Below are 16,021 nucleotides of genomic sequence, written 5' to 3'. Positions count from 1 at the left end.
ATTGGGAACGTCGAATAATGCTAATGGTTTACACGATATGCATGAGGACTATTATTTGCCACGTGTACAGACCTGGACGTTATATTTAGAGGTTCACTTCGAAGGTGATAGATGCTTGGTGGTGTTACTGATAAAGTTTTTATATTTTCTCGATGTTTTCACCCTTTCAAGAATACTATTCATGTTTAATACCCGAATGCTTATTCACCCAGTATATTGGAATATTGCGTTTGGTGCCGTCTAATCTTGCCGAAGGTCCACCCATTAGCACGAGAAAGAATGATTGGAACTGATTTATATGGATACTGTTTTATAGTATTTGTTAGATTAAAAGAGAGAAAGAAAGAGAGAGAGAGAGAGAGAGTTAACTGTCCTGAACTTGACTTAACAATCACAATATATCTGGTATAAGATATATATGTCAAAATATAGCACTTGTATCTTGATTGATCTGACTAATTGTTAAACTGTACCTGATTCGTTGTTGATGCTAAACTCTAAGCGTTGATGAGTGACTGACTTGACTGACAATGAGTTAAGCTAAATTATAATTAAACTGTGAATGGAAGTGAAGAAGTTGGTCGCTGGTGGACGAAGATTTGGTAAGAAGATAGAAAATTCCGTCAGTCAAGCAATTAGCAATTCGAAGTACTAAGAATTGTTTTGCGCGATATCGAGAATTTAAGAATGGAAAAATTTAGAATGGAGGAATACTTTGTTTTGAATTTGCCACGTCACAGTTTGGTATTTCCGTATCAAATTGGTCTCATTGAGTTCATTTAAGTTCTATTAATTTCGATTTCCTGTTTTACGAGATCTTTCGCAGTACCAATTAATGAACAGTTATTAAACGAGATAAAATATAGAATAATATTGAAACTGGTAGGAAAAATTTAAATCTCTAAAATCCTCCTAATACGCGAAATTCTCAAAGAATCGATGCATCAAGTATATAATTGTTAAATACACCATATGTCGCTGTTATTTAAGTTTTGTAGTTCTCTAATTATTATATTAAAATTGCTTCTTAATTAGCCATACATATTTCATGCTTCATTCACGTTGAAGCTACACTTGAAGCTCCTTTTAAAGATCAAAGGAGAGTTTTACTAAATGGCCAATTTATGTAATAACTTTGTACATGTTAAAATCTAATAATTTAATTCAAAAGTCTCGAGAGACCAGATTTCATTACTTGAATTTCTTTGAAGCTTTAAAGTATAAGTTAAAATGTTACACGTTTTGTAGACAAAATGTGGACACAAAGATGTGGACGTAGATTTTGTAAAAGGCTACAATTTGCATTTAAAACATTACACAGAATACTGACTGCCCCTTCAATCTACTTTTACATTACTGGAATTTTTGCTTTAAGAACCTGCTTCGGTTTTTGCATAAATTCATTTACGTGTAAATTGTGTTCCAAGCGGGCGATTATAAGGAGCAGACACGTGATATTAATGTGGATTGACTTTGATAAATAATGTTCCTTTATCGTCTTTCAGATTTCTGTCTATTTACGATTAATCGATTATTTCTAATAAAACTGTAAATTTTATGTAAAATTTTGTTGTTTAGTAGCTTTTTCAATTGCCATTGATATATTTTGAAATAAATTTTAAGAAATATTTTGAGAAAATGGTAATATCGATTATTGGAATCCTCGATAAAAGCAATATTTGATATTTTTAACTGATGACTTATTATAGTAATTGCAACTGTAAAAAGTCAAATAAAAAGAATATTTCTTAAATGATGATATAAGACAATTACATGTAATTTAAGTATGGATGTAGAAAAGAACTGCTATTTATATAACAGAATTTCAATCTGGACGAGTACTACTCTTAATATTTGACATGAACAACTCAAATACAACGATGAAAAAGAAACATTCAAAATTTATCAATAAAAGATACGTTTTGCAACAAGACAATGTTAGTTTTACGTATCACTGAAGTCGATTTTGGTTCACTTATCCTATCCATCTGTACTAGTACAGTTCAATTATCGTTTACTTCAATCTTTACGAAACTTTACAAAATTTTACGAAAGAACATTAGCGCTTGATTTTTATAAAATGAAAGAAAACAAGGAATTGAGTGCATTAAAGTCTTGCGAAAGTTAAAAAATTTGAGATATTGATTATTCATTACCATAAAAAGATAGAAAACTTTCGTCTATAAATTGTCATAATAGTAGTAGTTTTGTATAACATAATAATAGTTTTATATGAAGGTATTGTCTGTTAAATTTTTCAAACCTACGAAACGGTATAAAAATTTATATAATATGAAATTTCATAATCATACGCAGGAAAATGATAATAGTATAATACAACGTCAACTCGACAAAGCAAGAGCTAAAATGGATACTAATCAGCTTCAGACATAGACGGAGCAACATTAGAAAATTGACGTTTGTCTCTTTAATGGTATCCAATTGAAAATTATTCATCCTAGAACAGAACCCAAAGATCTGGTTAGGAGTATCATAATGTTCGTGATATCAGTCAAAATTGTCAGAGGTATCAATGCTTTGATGAATAAAGCGTCGGCAAAGAGAATACCAGAATCGATGACAAAGGTGGTAAACTGGCAAGCTTTAACGTTGGTACATTGAACCTCTATATTCAAGTATTAAGATTGATTCCGGTGTGATTTGTAGCTGTATGGAGGTAATGTTACATATGTTATAAAACGATGGTTTATCCAATAGAATATTACGTTTAGGAAACGTTTATATGTAAACTAATAATAATTTTGTAATATACTAGAAAATGATATGGAATTTAAATATGGTAAATAATTTTCTACTTGTGTGGAATTAGATGCTAATTAGCATATTGTTAGTAATATAGTAAGATTGTATTTAATAAAAGACATTTTTTCGAGATTTTCTGTTGTTTTCTGTGCATTCTAGTAATGTTTGTGATTTAAAATAAGACTTAATAAAGTATATAATGTAATTTTTAATTTAAATTAATATATTCAGAGTATATTCCTTTAAATTAATTTAACTTAACTTCAATTATTGGCAAAGAGCGAAAAGTTAAGAAAGGCTGAGTAAAAGATGTAGCACGTTGAAATTCGAAGCTTTATCCGTGCAAAATTATTTGATCCTTCGAGAGAATGGCACGCGATGAAGACAAACGTTTGGCTTTCTCGTGGAATACATTATCTATGAAATTCTTGGCCGTGAGCGAATATTCTGAGATCTATGCCTTCCAAGATTTGCCACTTCAAATCTGACGTCGTGTCGGTTTGAAGGTGATACGGCTAACACTCTTACAAGTATTCGCGTCAATGGAAGCAGAAACGAAGTCGTATCCACGGCGTTAATAATTCAAAATTGTTTTCAGCCTCGACTCGCTCCTTTCACTGATGTTCTGGATTAAATTAGCCACGTTCCCTGGAGTATAACCTAGTTTCTAAGTCACGAGACTTATGATGGGTAGAATTTTAATTGATTCTCTCGAGTCACTTTTGTATGATAGAAACAATATAAAACTAAGTTACTTATTGCATATTTTCTGCTACGAGAAATATAGGAAAATAGGTGAAGTAGAGACAAAGAGTTAACAAAAGCTGCGTGAAAAGTAAGATCACGTAAACGAATTAATAAAATAAAATTTAACGAACGTGATTAATTAATGACATTAAACTTATTATTTGTCTTCAGTACATAATAATCTAATCTTCAGTATATAACAGAAAGGCATTTCCAGCTTCCTTTCCTCACAGAATATTTGTCTATTGTTTTATTTATTTCTTCTTTAACTAATTATACAGGGTGGTTGGTAACTGGTGGTACAGCGGAAAGGGGGTGATTCTACGCGAAAAAAGAAGTCTCAAAAAATACAAAATTACTGTATCAAAGGATCGATTAAATTTCGATATGACTCTATAGACTTCACTTCAATATAGGTACGGGATCGTCAAGTCACAGAGCGGGATATCGACGTCTGATATATCCTTTCAATAAAACAATCATATTCTTGGGAAGATTCCAATGTGAGTATATATTTTCTGCAAACAATTACAAATTTGACTCTATAATGATTATTAAAGTCCATGTAACAATTTTCGTTTCTTCAAATTATGTAAATAGTTTTTGAAAATGCATTAACATAATGGTTGAAAGGGAGCTGAATAATTAAAGTCTCGTTTCACGCTAATGAGAATTACGAACTAGACGCAAGGCGTAGAGGACTTTATAGAAACTGTTTTTGAAAACTTCAAAATGATATAAGTAAGGAATTTCACGCGAACAAATCACCATAATGAAGCAAACATATTTTGTTAGGTATGTTCTAAAGACGTGTTCTGAAACCTCTTTAAATAATACTATGTCGCTTCGTATTAGTTTGAAACATTTTAATTACCGTGAATGACATGTGTCGTTAATATCGTTAAATATGAAGGCAAGTTAAAAGAGAATTTCCATTGCAAATTTTAAGAGTGAAATTATTCAGTGAGTTCAACAATGTTCAACGTGATTATAGCGAAACAATAATCTGTTCATTTCAAGTTATATTCTCCAAGTATCTCTAAATTAATAGGATATGTGTAAAACCAACAAATATAGAGGTCGAACATTTTCGTGACAAAAATTTCGATAGAATTTATCAATTGTTATTAATCGCTAAAAAATTCAATTTACGTAATATTGATGGAAAGCATGCCGGAAATTTGGAACACCAATCTCTTTTATCGATCTGTAAAATTAGTAATAAGGTTGAATATTTTTCAAAACAGTAGCAGATGCGGATACACTTTATTTGAAACAAAAATATTCAGATAATTTATTACTTTGATTTTTCAAGATAATTTTAGAACAATAACTTTGTCTTATGTAATAACACGAAGGTCACGTTCTTGCAAACTAATCGTTTATACTGGCGAAGTAATAAAATAATTTAAAGAAGTATTATTTTCTCATTTAAATGCATTAATGCATAATTATTTCAGAATAATTGCGAGCCAAATAAGATACCATGTTATGTAAATAATCGTTCTTAAGATGATTATTTGCAAAAATTAGCATCGGGCACTCATTATATGTGCAGATAAAAGTTGTAAAAATTGATGACAACGTATTTCAGGGGCATCGAAATCGTCGAGGATGTAGGAGGTATTCGACAGATTGATTATTTTTTATTTAAATAATATCCAAGCCTGAACCATATCTAAAATGTAAGTGTTTCAAAAATTAAGACTCGTGCGTAACAAATTTACTTATATGCACATATTCAACTTATTTACATACATAAATACAGTCTTTTGGAAAATTCATTAGAGCATTCCCTTACCTTTTGTTTGCTTGCTGAACCATTGTTTACCGTTAAAAATGCATCGCGAGGTTTGAATGTGGCCTCCGTTTTGAGTTGTCTCTAAATTTCCCTCAAATTTATATTATAGAAATATCACGTATTTTTTAAAGAAACTGATCCATCAATCAAACACTCGTTAATTTCATAATTATTTATCGCAAAGTTTTACCGGTAGTTTTCAATGCAAATGACGAACATATCATAATAGTACTGTGTAATGCACGCTATAAATGAATTTGAAAATAAAGTTCAGGTTTTTTAATTAAACTATTCGCCCACAAAGAAGAAAAAGTGCATTTTAGCAGAGTATTGAAATAGAAAAGTTAATGAAAACTGAATTCGTATCGTTTCTGAGCTTAAAAAAATTATCCAAAAATAAAAAGTATTCGTAGAATTGAAATTTTCTTCAAATTAATACTATAATCTTCGACTTCGTCATATTGTAGTAACTAGATCTAAATTCATTAATCGACCCCCTGTATGCATCTGTGAATACTTACCTTTACTTTTTGCCTTTACTACGTAGCATCAAAATTACGTGATGAATGTATAATGTACTTAGTATCGTGGAAATATTATAGAGGCGTAGGGATGTTATTATATAGAAATAAATATACTACTGATGCTTAATTCTTCTGTATTATATTAGAACTTTCTTTGAACAAGTACAAGTTCCGTGTTTACAATATATCGATAAATTATAAATTCAACTTGTTATTAGAGAAATTTCTTCCCAACACATTACATATAAATTAAAACTTATTATTTATATATTTGAACCTTATTTCTCATATATTTCTCCATTTTATTTAATATTTTAGGCTAAATTATAATTATCAGAAATAATTGTTTTATGGACTATTCAACTTCCAAAAAAAATATTCCGAGAATATATCTGCCTTTATCGGTTTATCTCTTAAAGTTTCGGTAAAGAAATTAATCCTCCGACCTTTCCTGCACCTAACACACTAGCGCCACCTTTCAAGTTCAACAAGCCATTTAGGTTCAACGCACCACCTGAACTTAGTTTTCCAATCACGCCGAGAGCTCCTTGAACAGCCTGCAAGTCCAAAGCACTAATGCCAAGTTTCTTTGCATCTTTCGCACTCAAAAGGCTCTGAACATCTACGCCTCCTTTCATGGATTGAAGGAGCACTGGAACCGTTTTCGTGACGCGTTCTATGTCTATAGCACTTACGCTAGTGGCGGACCACTTGTTTAAAGTACTAAGGTTAACGCCTGATTTTTGCAATTCAAGGATTAAAGGAATTACTGCTTGAAGCGGTTTTATGTCCGAGACAGTTTTGCTTTTTAGTAAACCGGAAAGAGCTTCAGATACTTTGGTTATCTTTTCTGACTTTGCGAGAACCTCTTCTATGGCGCTTTGCAATTCTAGAATTACTTTGCCACTTGCTTCTAAATCTAAAAGACCACTAGTGTCTTTTCCTTCATTCACTAACTTAACGATCAAAAGGATCTTTTCTTTGATTTTTTCCAACGACGCAATATCCTTGCTACCCTCTTTCAAATCTAATAGGCTGTTAGTATCTTTGCCTTCTTCAATCCATTTCAGTAATATACGGATTTTCTCCTTGATTTCCTCCAAACTTGAAATTTTCTTTTCTCCTTTCTTTATTTTCAATACAGCCTTGAGGTTACCACCCTCTTCTAAGGATGTAGCAATGTTGCTAACCTGCTCTTTGATATCTGCCCAGTTTATACTAACGCTGCCTTCCACCACTACTTTACCATCTTTCCACTTCTCTGTAAAATAAATTTATTGGTTTATGGATTAAAGGAATCTTTTTGTTTTATGGTTTCTAGTATTTACAGATCTATATTCGTATACGGGATAATTCTACGTGAAAAAAAAAGAAGAAAAAAATTTACTATAACATTTTTCCATCTGAGGCTCCGTTTTCAAGAAAATCGACTTTAAAGATTTGACAACTGTACTTTAAACTGACTACTTCCGTACTGAACAAGAGTAAATAATTCATAGGGGTTTAATTTCGCTAAATTCTCTAAATTTTATAGTGTAGTAAATTTCTGTATATTCGTTTGATAATTTATTAATCCTACCTGATTCTCCACTGCTCTTCCAGCTGCCATCGTTCTTCGAGCTTTCGTTGCTCTTCCAACTTTCGCTGTTTTTCGAGTTTTCGTCTTTCTTTCCGCTTTCACTGTTTTTCCAGCCCTCGTTGCTCTCCGAGCTTCCGCCGTTCTTCCAATTTTTGCCGCTCTCCGAGCTTCCGCTGTTCTTCCAATTTTTGCCGCTTTCCGAGTTTCCACTGTTCTTCCAATTTTTGCCGCTTTCCGAGTTTCCATCGTTCTTCCAATTTTCGCCGCTTTCCGAACTTCCACCGTTCTTCCAATTTTTGTCGCTTTCCGAGCTTCCGTCGTTCTTCCAATTTTTGCCGCTTTCCGAACTTCCACCGTTCTTCCAATTTTTGTCGCTTTCCGAGCTTCCGTCGTTCTTCCAATTTTTGCCGCTTTCGGAGCTTCCACCGTTCTTCGAATTTTCGCCGCTGCCCGAGTTTCCACCTTTATTCCATTTTCCGCCGCTTTCCGAGTTCCCACCGTTCTTCCAATTTTTGCCGCTTTCCGAGTTTCCACCGTTCTTCCAATTTTTGCCGCTTTCCGAGCTTCCATCGTTCTTCCAATTTTTGCCGCTTTCCGAGCTTCCATCGTTCTTCCAATTTTTGCCGCTTTCCGAGCTTCCATCGTTCTTCCAATTTTTGCCGCTTTCCGAGCTTCCATCGTTCTTCCAATTTTTGCCGCTTTCCGAGCTTCCATCGTTCTTCCAATTTTTGCCGCTTTCCGAGCTTCCATCGTTCTTCCAATTTTTTCCGCTTTCCGAGCTTCCATCGTTCTTCCAATTTTTGCCGCTTTCCGAGCTTCCATCGTTCTTCCAATTTTCGCCGCTTTCCGAACTTCCACCGTTCTTCCAATCTTTGCCGCTTTCGGAGCTTCCACCGTTATTCCAATTTTCGCCACTTTCGGAATTTCCACCGTTATTCCATTTTTTGCCGTTTTCCGAGCTTCCATTGTTCTTCCATTTTTCTCCGCTTTCCGAGTTTGCACCGTTATTCCACTTTGCGCCGTTTTCCGAATTTCCGCCGTTATTCCATTTTTCGCCGCTTTCCGAGCTTGCACCGTTATTCCATTTTCCGCCGTTTTCCGAGCTTTCACTGTTTTTCCATTTCTCACCGCTTCCCGAGCTTCCACCGTTCTTCCAATTTTTGCCACTTTCGGAGCTTTCACCGTTCTTCCAATTTTTGTCGCTTTCCGAGCTTCCGCCGTTCTTCCAATTTTTGCCGCTTTCTGAGCTTCCACCGTTCTTCCATTTTTCTCCGTTTTCCGAGCTTGCACCGTTATTCCACTTTGCGCCGTTTTCCGAATTTCCGCCGTTATTCCATTTTTCGCCGCTTTCCGAGTTTGCACCGTTATTCCATTTGCCGCCGTTTTCCGAGCTTTCACCGTTTTTCCATTTCTCGCCGCTTCCCGAGCTTCCACCGTTTTTCCAATTTCCGCCGCTTTCTACGCCTCCGCTGATTTCTATGCCTCCGCCGCTTTTCGAACTTTCTTTTTCATTTGACGATTTAGAAGCCGAAGAGCTTTGCGATGCTTCTTCCTTTTTCTCCACTTGGGAACTCTTCGATCCGGAGCTTTCTGCAGACGCATCCGCTTCCTTTCTGGCTTCTATATTCACGCCTGCGATCGCTAACTGCACGCAGACGAATACTGCCAACAACAACAACGTGATCTTCATGGTTAGCTGTTTCCTTTTCGGACTGCTGCAGTACGGTGACGGAGTCGTTGCTTTTATACTTGAATGAAAATTAAACATCGACATCTGCAACGGCGAATATTTCTTTCCGCAGACATATTTTTATTTCCGTTTATTTTCTTTGCGCGATATGATGGTCGTCAATTTCCAATGTGGCCATAGGTATTGACATTCGTTCGCGGAAGCTCTCGTAATTAGTGTATCCTGCTGTGTTTTTACAACTTGTCAAAAGTTTTGTGCTTTATTCAAGTTGATGTTATTTCGAATTTTAAAATATCCCAATTATACTTGCATTGTTATTCTGCGCAAACGATATTTTAATACTTAAATGTTTCGTATTTACATATAACGAAACGCAAAGTAGACGAGTTACGTGTAATAACAAATTGTGTTTGTTCGTTTCGCATTTAGCTAGAACGTTAATCGTATTGTATTTTTGGATATTTATGGTTATTTTCACATAATTATTCATTAATGTTATTGTTATAATATTTTTATAACAAGATACGAGAGTTTCGTCTTATTATTCTATCATTTTCGAACGTTACAGTCAGTTAAGAAACATCGAGATATCAGAGCAACATGGTAATAAATAAAAAGAAGATATCGGATATAAAAGTACTTATGTAAATTATGCAAGTTATTTTTATTATAAGTGACGGAGTTATACTAATATCATTAATGTCACTTGTTTAAATATTGTTACTATTGCGCGCAAGTAACTTGTTCTGAGAAAATGTATTAAAGACATATTAAGAAGACACATGTATGACTTTAGATATACATAATTAACGACAATTTATTGTAAATTTTATTTATTTGTTTCAAACAGTATTAAATAAAATATCAGCTTAGAAATGAAAGGACAAATATTGTGCTTTGACAAGTGGAAGCAATGTTGGTTACATCTTGAGAAAAATAAATAAATGGAAATTTTTATTGTTCCGCAGAACAGAAATTCAATTTTTTAATTCGTTTTTTATTAATTATTCGTGCTTTTCCGTTCCTTAGTTATTCTAAAACCAACTGATATCTTAAGAAAATTTGTTAACAATTTATTAATCTAAATACTTTTTTGTATTCAGGGTGTTATATATAAAGAATTGCCTTTAAATTATAGAAATTCTAATGTACAATCCAAAGAAATATAATTAAAACAAATTGATTTTATAAAAAGGAAGATGATCTTTAATTTGGTAATAAATGTAAAACTTTTTGAGAGGATTAAAACGTTGCAAGCAAGATTATTGAACAAGAAATATACAATTGGAACAAATCCCATTGAAGGTAATAAAATATAAATAAATTTTATTGTAAAATAACGTTGAAAATATTATCGAAATATGTTGCCAAGAAATCAAAAAATTCCAATTTTTTTCGTTCTGTATGTAGCTTTGTCTCCCATATTATTTTCCAGATATCATATTTATCAGTTTAACAGGTGTTACGATATGGTGACGTATTATTGAATCACAATATGTTCAGCTGTTGAAAATAACGACCGAAACGTGAAATAAAATAAATATATCAAGAAAAATTTTTTTATTTCGTTGCTACTATGCTACTGTATTTTATTAGTTACCATTTTTAATATACAGATTGCGTCGCCACCAAATTATCTTTTTATAGTTAACAATTATTAATTCTTAAATTTTGCATCAAAATAAAAACTGCAGTTAATTACAATCTTTTCTTATGTAAGCGAAAGAAGTCGGATTTTAGAAAATTAACTATATTTTTATTTTTATTTAACAAAATTTAATGGGAAATAAAATGGAAGTCTAATGCTTGGAAATATTCCGTCATTCATACAATTTCTGATGAAATGAAAAAATTGAAGACATATTTTTGCAGAGTTATTGCTTTTATTTATTTCACTGCACTTTACATATGTAACACTTTATTACGTCGTCCTCTCGTGATATTCAAATTTTATTATATTTATATCTATATACTTTGTCACTTTTCTTATTCGAAGAATATGTACTTACATGCATAAATGAAATATAATAAATGTCTGATCATTAAACGATAAACATTAAACATGAAACAATAGGATAAAAACATAAAAGAACACAATTCGTTCCTTTAAAAATTCATCTATATTAACAAAGATAAAAAAGATTAAAATATAATTGTTCAGTTATTTATTACCTAATAACGCCCTGCAAAAATTTCTTACAGCAATAAACACTTCTCTTTATCCTTTTATGAAGCTTTATATGCACAATTTTATATCTGACATAGCGACTATATCGCGTATAGATAATCAATAACAATGTTATGAAAAAAGAAAAATCACAGAGTAATGGAATTTCCTCTTAAGTACTCCATTCTTCTATATAATATAGACATCCGTTTTAGATGAATTCAATAAGGTCAATTGATATCGCTTGATTTGTTTTGGAAGTCTGCTACTTCGACGAGCCGTATGTCAGGGCCGACGTATTCAATGTAACAGTAGCAATTGGATGGGAATCGGAATTGCTGATAGGTATACGAGCCACCCTTCTGAAGTCCTAGGAGTTGATTATGAACGTACCTTTGTTTACATACGGTTATGTAACCTCTTGCGAGCCCATTTATCGAGCTACAACGTTTGCCTTCGTTGCTATAAAAAAATAATGATTCTAAGATTGTTTTAATAAAATAAAACATATACATATATAGACTATATATATATGGAGAGATGACACAAACATTTAACAAATTTTATAAAATTATGAAAATTTTAATAACAAATCCTGACATACTCTTATAAGTCTTTATCCTTACAATTAGGAATACGCGAACTTTAGGTTGAGGACCACTGATCTAGGATATTTAACGATAAAATTGACAACGATAATATATTAGTTATTGCTTCTTCCTATGTATATAGGTAGCAGTAATATAAATATAAAAAGCTGCTGGTATTTTATGACGCGAAACAAACAGAGACGATAGGGATTAATTTCTTTTATATAGACAATGTATGTATTTTACATACACGCATTTCTCTATGTGTACTCCCTGTACCACATCATCAGTGTTAAGGACGTACGACCACTCGTTATTCATATTTTCCGCCGTTTTTGGAAAGATAATTTTCTCCTGAAATTATTTTGAATGATATAGATAGAAATCAAGTACTAAATTATACGTACTTACGATTGACTGACAGAGTTTCGTTCCATATTCTGAGTGCATCGGTAGAGTGGGTTTAAGTGGTTCTACCTAAAAGTAAAATCAACAAAATTTGAAAAATAAAATGCAACATATCTATCATTTACAGATATTATATATAAATATGTCATAGAAAAGTAAAAGAATGAAGTAATCCATAAATTGATCAATAAAAATAAGAAATTAGAGAAAAAAGATTGGATATCAAGAGAAGAACATGATAAGTCGCATTTCTTTCATTAGGAAATGAAAATACTTTTATAAAAATGAATACTAACCATATCGAGATTACTATAATTTTTAAGAAGTGAATGTTTGCTAATTATTTTCTTCACCACATCAAAGGGATAATTCGCAACATTCTCGCAGAAAGTTTGTCCTTTACAAGAAGGTATTGTTTCATTTTGCCATTGAGAATCACTGTGGACGTTGTTGAAGACCTTTCAAAAGATACGATTCGTTAAGATCCTAATGTTTCTGATACTTTGAATCAAAAATAGAAAAATATATTTAATTGTGTGTCTTAAAATATTGAGATACTCCTTACAAATTTTCATTCTTTTTAATATTATGAAACCTTTGGTTGATTCGGAATTAATCATTGGGATGTATACCTTGAAATTTATTAAAATTTCTACGTACCAATCTTCGACAAATAATTTCTTGTATACTTATTTTTATATATCAGCTTTCTAATATACTCAACTTCGTTCAAAAAAGCTGACAGATTGTCTTCTTTGTTGTTGGTAGATTGCGTTAATACATATTTTCAACTTTCAACGCGAGGGATTCTAATAAGATACACGAGAAATAAAGAAAACGAACGTAAAATAATTATTATTTTTAATTCAAATGGCATCTAATTTCGCCGAGACTCAGAACTACTCTGTAATCAAAAGCTGACTGTCCCTTTGAGACTTCTGACAAGTCTGTGGACCACGATCAGTCAACTGCAAAGACGGTCGTTGGTTTAAGTTCTACGAGTAGTTTATCGTTTCAGCGTATTGTTTCAAACAACGGCCTTGTAATCAAACTATCCGATAAATGAATTTCGTTTAATCTTCATTTGGGTTAACGCGATTATTCGGCTTCAAGCTTGAAAATGGTTAAATGGTTAACTCAAAGATTACTGTATTATCTTTGCTACAGTCCTTGAATTATGGTATTCTACTATTTTACATTCTACATTCTTGCTTTATCAAGCAAAAAGACTTAGAAATATATGTTATGTATTTTACTTGTATTTTATTTATGTACGAACTATCATTTCGTAGATTTTAAAAAAACATTAACAAAAAATTGGAACAAAAATTTATGCATGTCAATAACGATTCATTCGTATTTTCTTCAAACTTAAGACAGTTCATTAGTAACTGAGAAACACTTTTTAGTCGAAACTACCATGAATATTATTACTGCAATTAAATCCAAACTATCAGACCTGATAGTATCAGATTTACAACTGATAAAATTCAGAACCTAATATTTTTAGTCTTTGAGAAAAATTGTTTTTTATTAATTATTAATGCTAGAAACACACTTTCTTCGGGTGGTTTTGTAAAGAAGAGACAATGCACTAAAATTTGAGAATGGTTTTATCGAGAACAAATATAATAATTAATTACTTGCAGCGTGAAAGGCTTATCATTCAGAGCCGAATAAATATTATTTCTTAAATTATTGGATTTCTTAAACTCATTGGATGCTTTTGTAAAAAAGATATCAAGAGTCCAATGCTAAGTTAAATAGTAACTTATTAAAATATAATTAAGACTTTTTCATATTACTTACCAGTAACAAACCGATTGCAACATTGAATACAGAAATTATGCTTTGAGATTCCTTCATCGTGTTTCAGTGATCAGTGTTCCACACTACGATAACAGCTTGTTCCTTTTTCCTAAATGATTTCTTTTCTTCCCTTTTCGCTAGAACACGATATTTTAATTTCAATGACTGTTTCACTAAGTTCAACTGTGTATGTTTGCAGGTTCATGTTTGCAATTAATTTTGGCTAACTTATTCACGAGAGAGAGTAGTGGATGTTCGAGCGATGATTGTCAACTCCACTAATGTAAGGGGTGTTTTTCTCCGAACGATGACAAGGTTTCGAAAGTTTCTAATTTCCGGCTATTGAGATAAGGTTCACGAATACGTATAGCACTCGCACGAGAACGGTCTTGACTCTTGACTCGATCTTGACTTGATCGAGCGTTTAACAAGGCCAAAGGTCCATCAGCATGCTTGTTCGTTTATTCATGCACTTCCGTGCGCGTGAATCGCGGCAGACGCTTAATGAGAAAAGGATGAGCGATACCTGGACGAACGTGAAGCTTCGAATCAATTAGGCAAAGATCGCGGAAATTCTTTTAGACGGTCCTCGACCGATACGAGTGGCTAATGATCTTTCGGAAGTAACAGACGTTTATAATACGCTCGGTTACTGAGAACACGATGAACGTGTAAAATGAAAGCATCGCCACTATCGCTGAAAGAAAGCCATTGTAAATGTTAGTGTTTCGATTGAAAAATATTCTTCTGAAAAGTAGTGGAAATAGTACGTCATAAAATTACTCACGAAAATCCTCACGTTTTTTGTTCTTTCGGATGAAACATTCGACTTGCGCACCACTCAACAAGGTGTGTTTTTAGTCTAGTCACTAGACTCTGGCGTAAACAACGTCTGGTGATTGTCAGTGTCAAGAAACTAGTACCTCGAACGACTTCTTAATGACTGATTCCGAGGTTTTATACGATCATATCGTGAAAAAATATTTCTCGTTCCCAATTCGAGCATTCTCTGACATTTTTAATGAAGAACTTTCCAGGTCGATAGCGATATTTCTGTGTCAAACTGTACATATGATAATTAGTCCCATACATACCTAAATTATAGGAAATAAATTTCGATCAATATTTTACTTTGAAAAACAAGTTACGCACAACTACAAAAATTCGTCGTGTATAAGCACTCTGGATAGTTTCGTCATGCCGTTCGTATTTATATGACAATTCCGATTTTTTCCATCAAGTTTTATCGATAAATTTTATTGATCGCGATATCAGCGATATATGGGCGTTTCATTGCCGATGAAATATCGGCAATACTTACTGCTGGCAAATTGAATTTAACGAAATCGTCTTACAAGGCACGCCTAACGAAAGATTGATTGAGTTTCAGCGGATCTAATTATTCGACCGCGAGAAAGCCTCGATAATCCTTCCTGAACTATCGTTTCCTGTCAAAAATGGATAGCGAGGATTGAACGCGGTGTTTGTTTTCTGTTTTACTTCAATATCACGTATTTTTGAAAGGAAGTATTCTATTAATTTGACACTTTTTAATTTTGTAGTTATTTATCACAAAATTGTACAAATAATTTTCAATACGATATTATAATATATGTATAGTACACGCTGTAAATGTATTTGAAAATAAAATTTAGATTTTTGAGTGAAACGATGTGTCCGCAAATAAAAGAGATCGCATTTCCAATATCGAACATTGAAATAGAGAAATTGATGGAAATTGAATTCGTATCGTTTCTGAGCTTAAAAACAATTATCCAAAAATAAAAGGTATTCTCCGATTTTACATTCTCGTAAAATTAATACTATTGGGTTGGCAACTAAGTGATTGCGGATTTTGTCATTAGATGGTATTGACAAAATCCGCAATTATTTAGTTGCCAACCCAATATATTCCCCAATTTCCTCATTTGTAGTAACTAGAT

The 16,021-nt window shown here is 32.7% G+C and overlaps 2 protein-coding genes across 2 annotated transcripts; both read right to left on the bottom strand.

The window, feature by feature from the left end:
• Positions 1 to 5,957: 5,957 nt before the first annotated feature.
• Positions 5,958 to 9,995, bottom strand: LOC126864107 (uncharacterized transmembrane protein DDB_G0289901-like). Its single transcript, XM_050615080.1, has 2 exons — positions 7,415 to 9,995; positions 5,958 to 7,096 (listed from the first exon to the last, which is right to left on the bottom strand). The coding sequence occupies exons 1-2, from the start codon at positions 9,186 to 9,188 to the stop codon at positions 6,249 to 6,251; spliced, it is 2,622 nt and encodes an 873-aa protein (XP_050471037.1). The 5' UTR covers positions 9,189 to 9,995; the 3' UTR covers positions 5,958 to 6,248.
• Positions 9,996 to 11,501: 1,506 nt separating this feature from the next.
• Positions 11,502 to 14,135, bottom strand: LOC126863697 (protein spaetzle-like). Its single transcript, XM_050614108.1, has 6 exons — positions 14,079 to 14,135; positions 13,913 to 14,023; positions 12,566 to 12,727; positions 12,273 to 12,338; positions 12,112 to 12,215; positions 11,502 to 11,733 (listed from the first exon to the last, which is right to left on the bottom strand). Exons 1-6 carry the CDS (start codon positions 14,133 to 14,135, stop codon positions 11,502 to 11,504), a joined length of 732 nt encoding a protein of 243 aa, XP_050470065.1.
• Between the last annotated feature and the right edge of the window lie 1,886 nt (positions 14,136 to 16,021).

The sequence above is a fragment of the Bombus huntii genome, chromosome 3, assembly GCF_024542735.1.
Source record: "Bombus huntii isolate Logan2020A chromosome 3, iyBomHunt1.1, whole genome shotgun sequence".
Lineage (NCBI taxonomy): Eukaryota > Metazoa > Arthropoda > Insecta > Hymenoptera > Apidae > Bombus > Bombus huntii.
This window is presented reverse-complemented; position numbering and strand designations above follow the sequence as displayed.

What these genes read in the sequence shown, in the direction of transcription:
- LOC126864107 (XM_050615080.1), bottom strand. Translation starts at nt 9,188, where the DNA reads ATGTCGATGTTTAATTTTCATTCAAGTATAAAAGCAACGACTCCGTCA. An exon ending in GAAGAGCAGTGGAGAATCAG is followed by an intron (nt 7,097 to 7,414) that starts GTAGGATTAATA and finishes TTTATTTTACAG; the next exon opens with AGAAGTGGAAAGATGGTAAA.
- LOC126863697 (XM_050614108.1), bottom strand. Translation starts at nt 14,135, where the DNA reads ATGAAGGAATCTCAAAGCATAATTTCTGTATTCAATGTTGCAATCGGT. An exon ending in ATAAGCCTTTCACGCTGCAA is followed by an intron (nt 12,728 to 13,912) that starts GTAATTAATTAT and finishes ATCTTTTGAAAG; the next exon opens with GTCTTCAACAACGTCCACAG. An exon ending in ATTATAGTAATCTCGATATG is followed by an intron (nt 12,339 to 12,565) that starts GTTAGTATTCAT and finishes TTTTACTTTTAG; the next exon opens with GTAGAACCACTTAAACCCAC.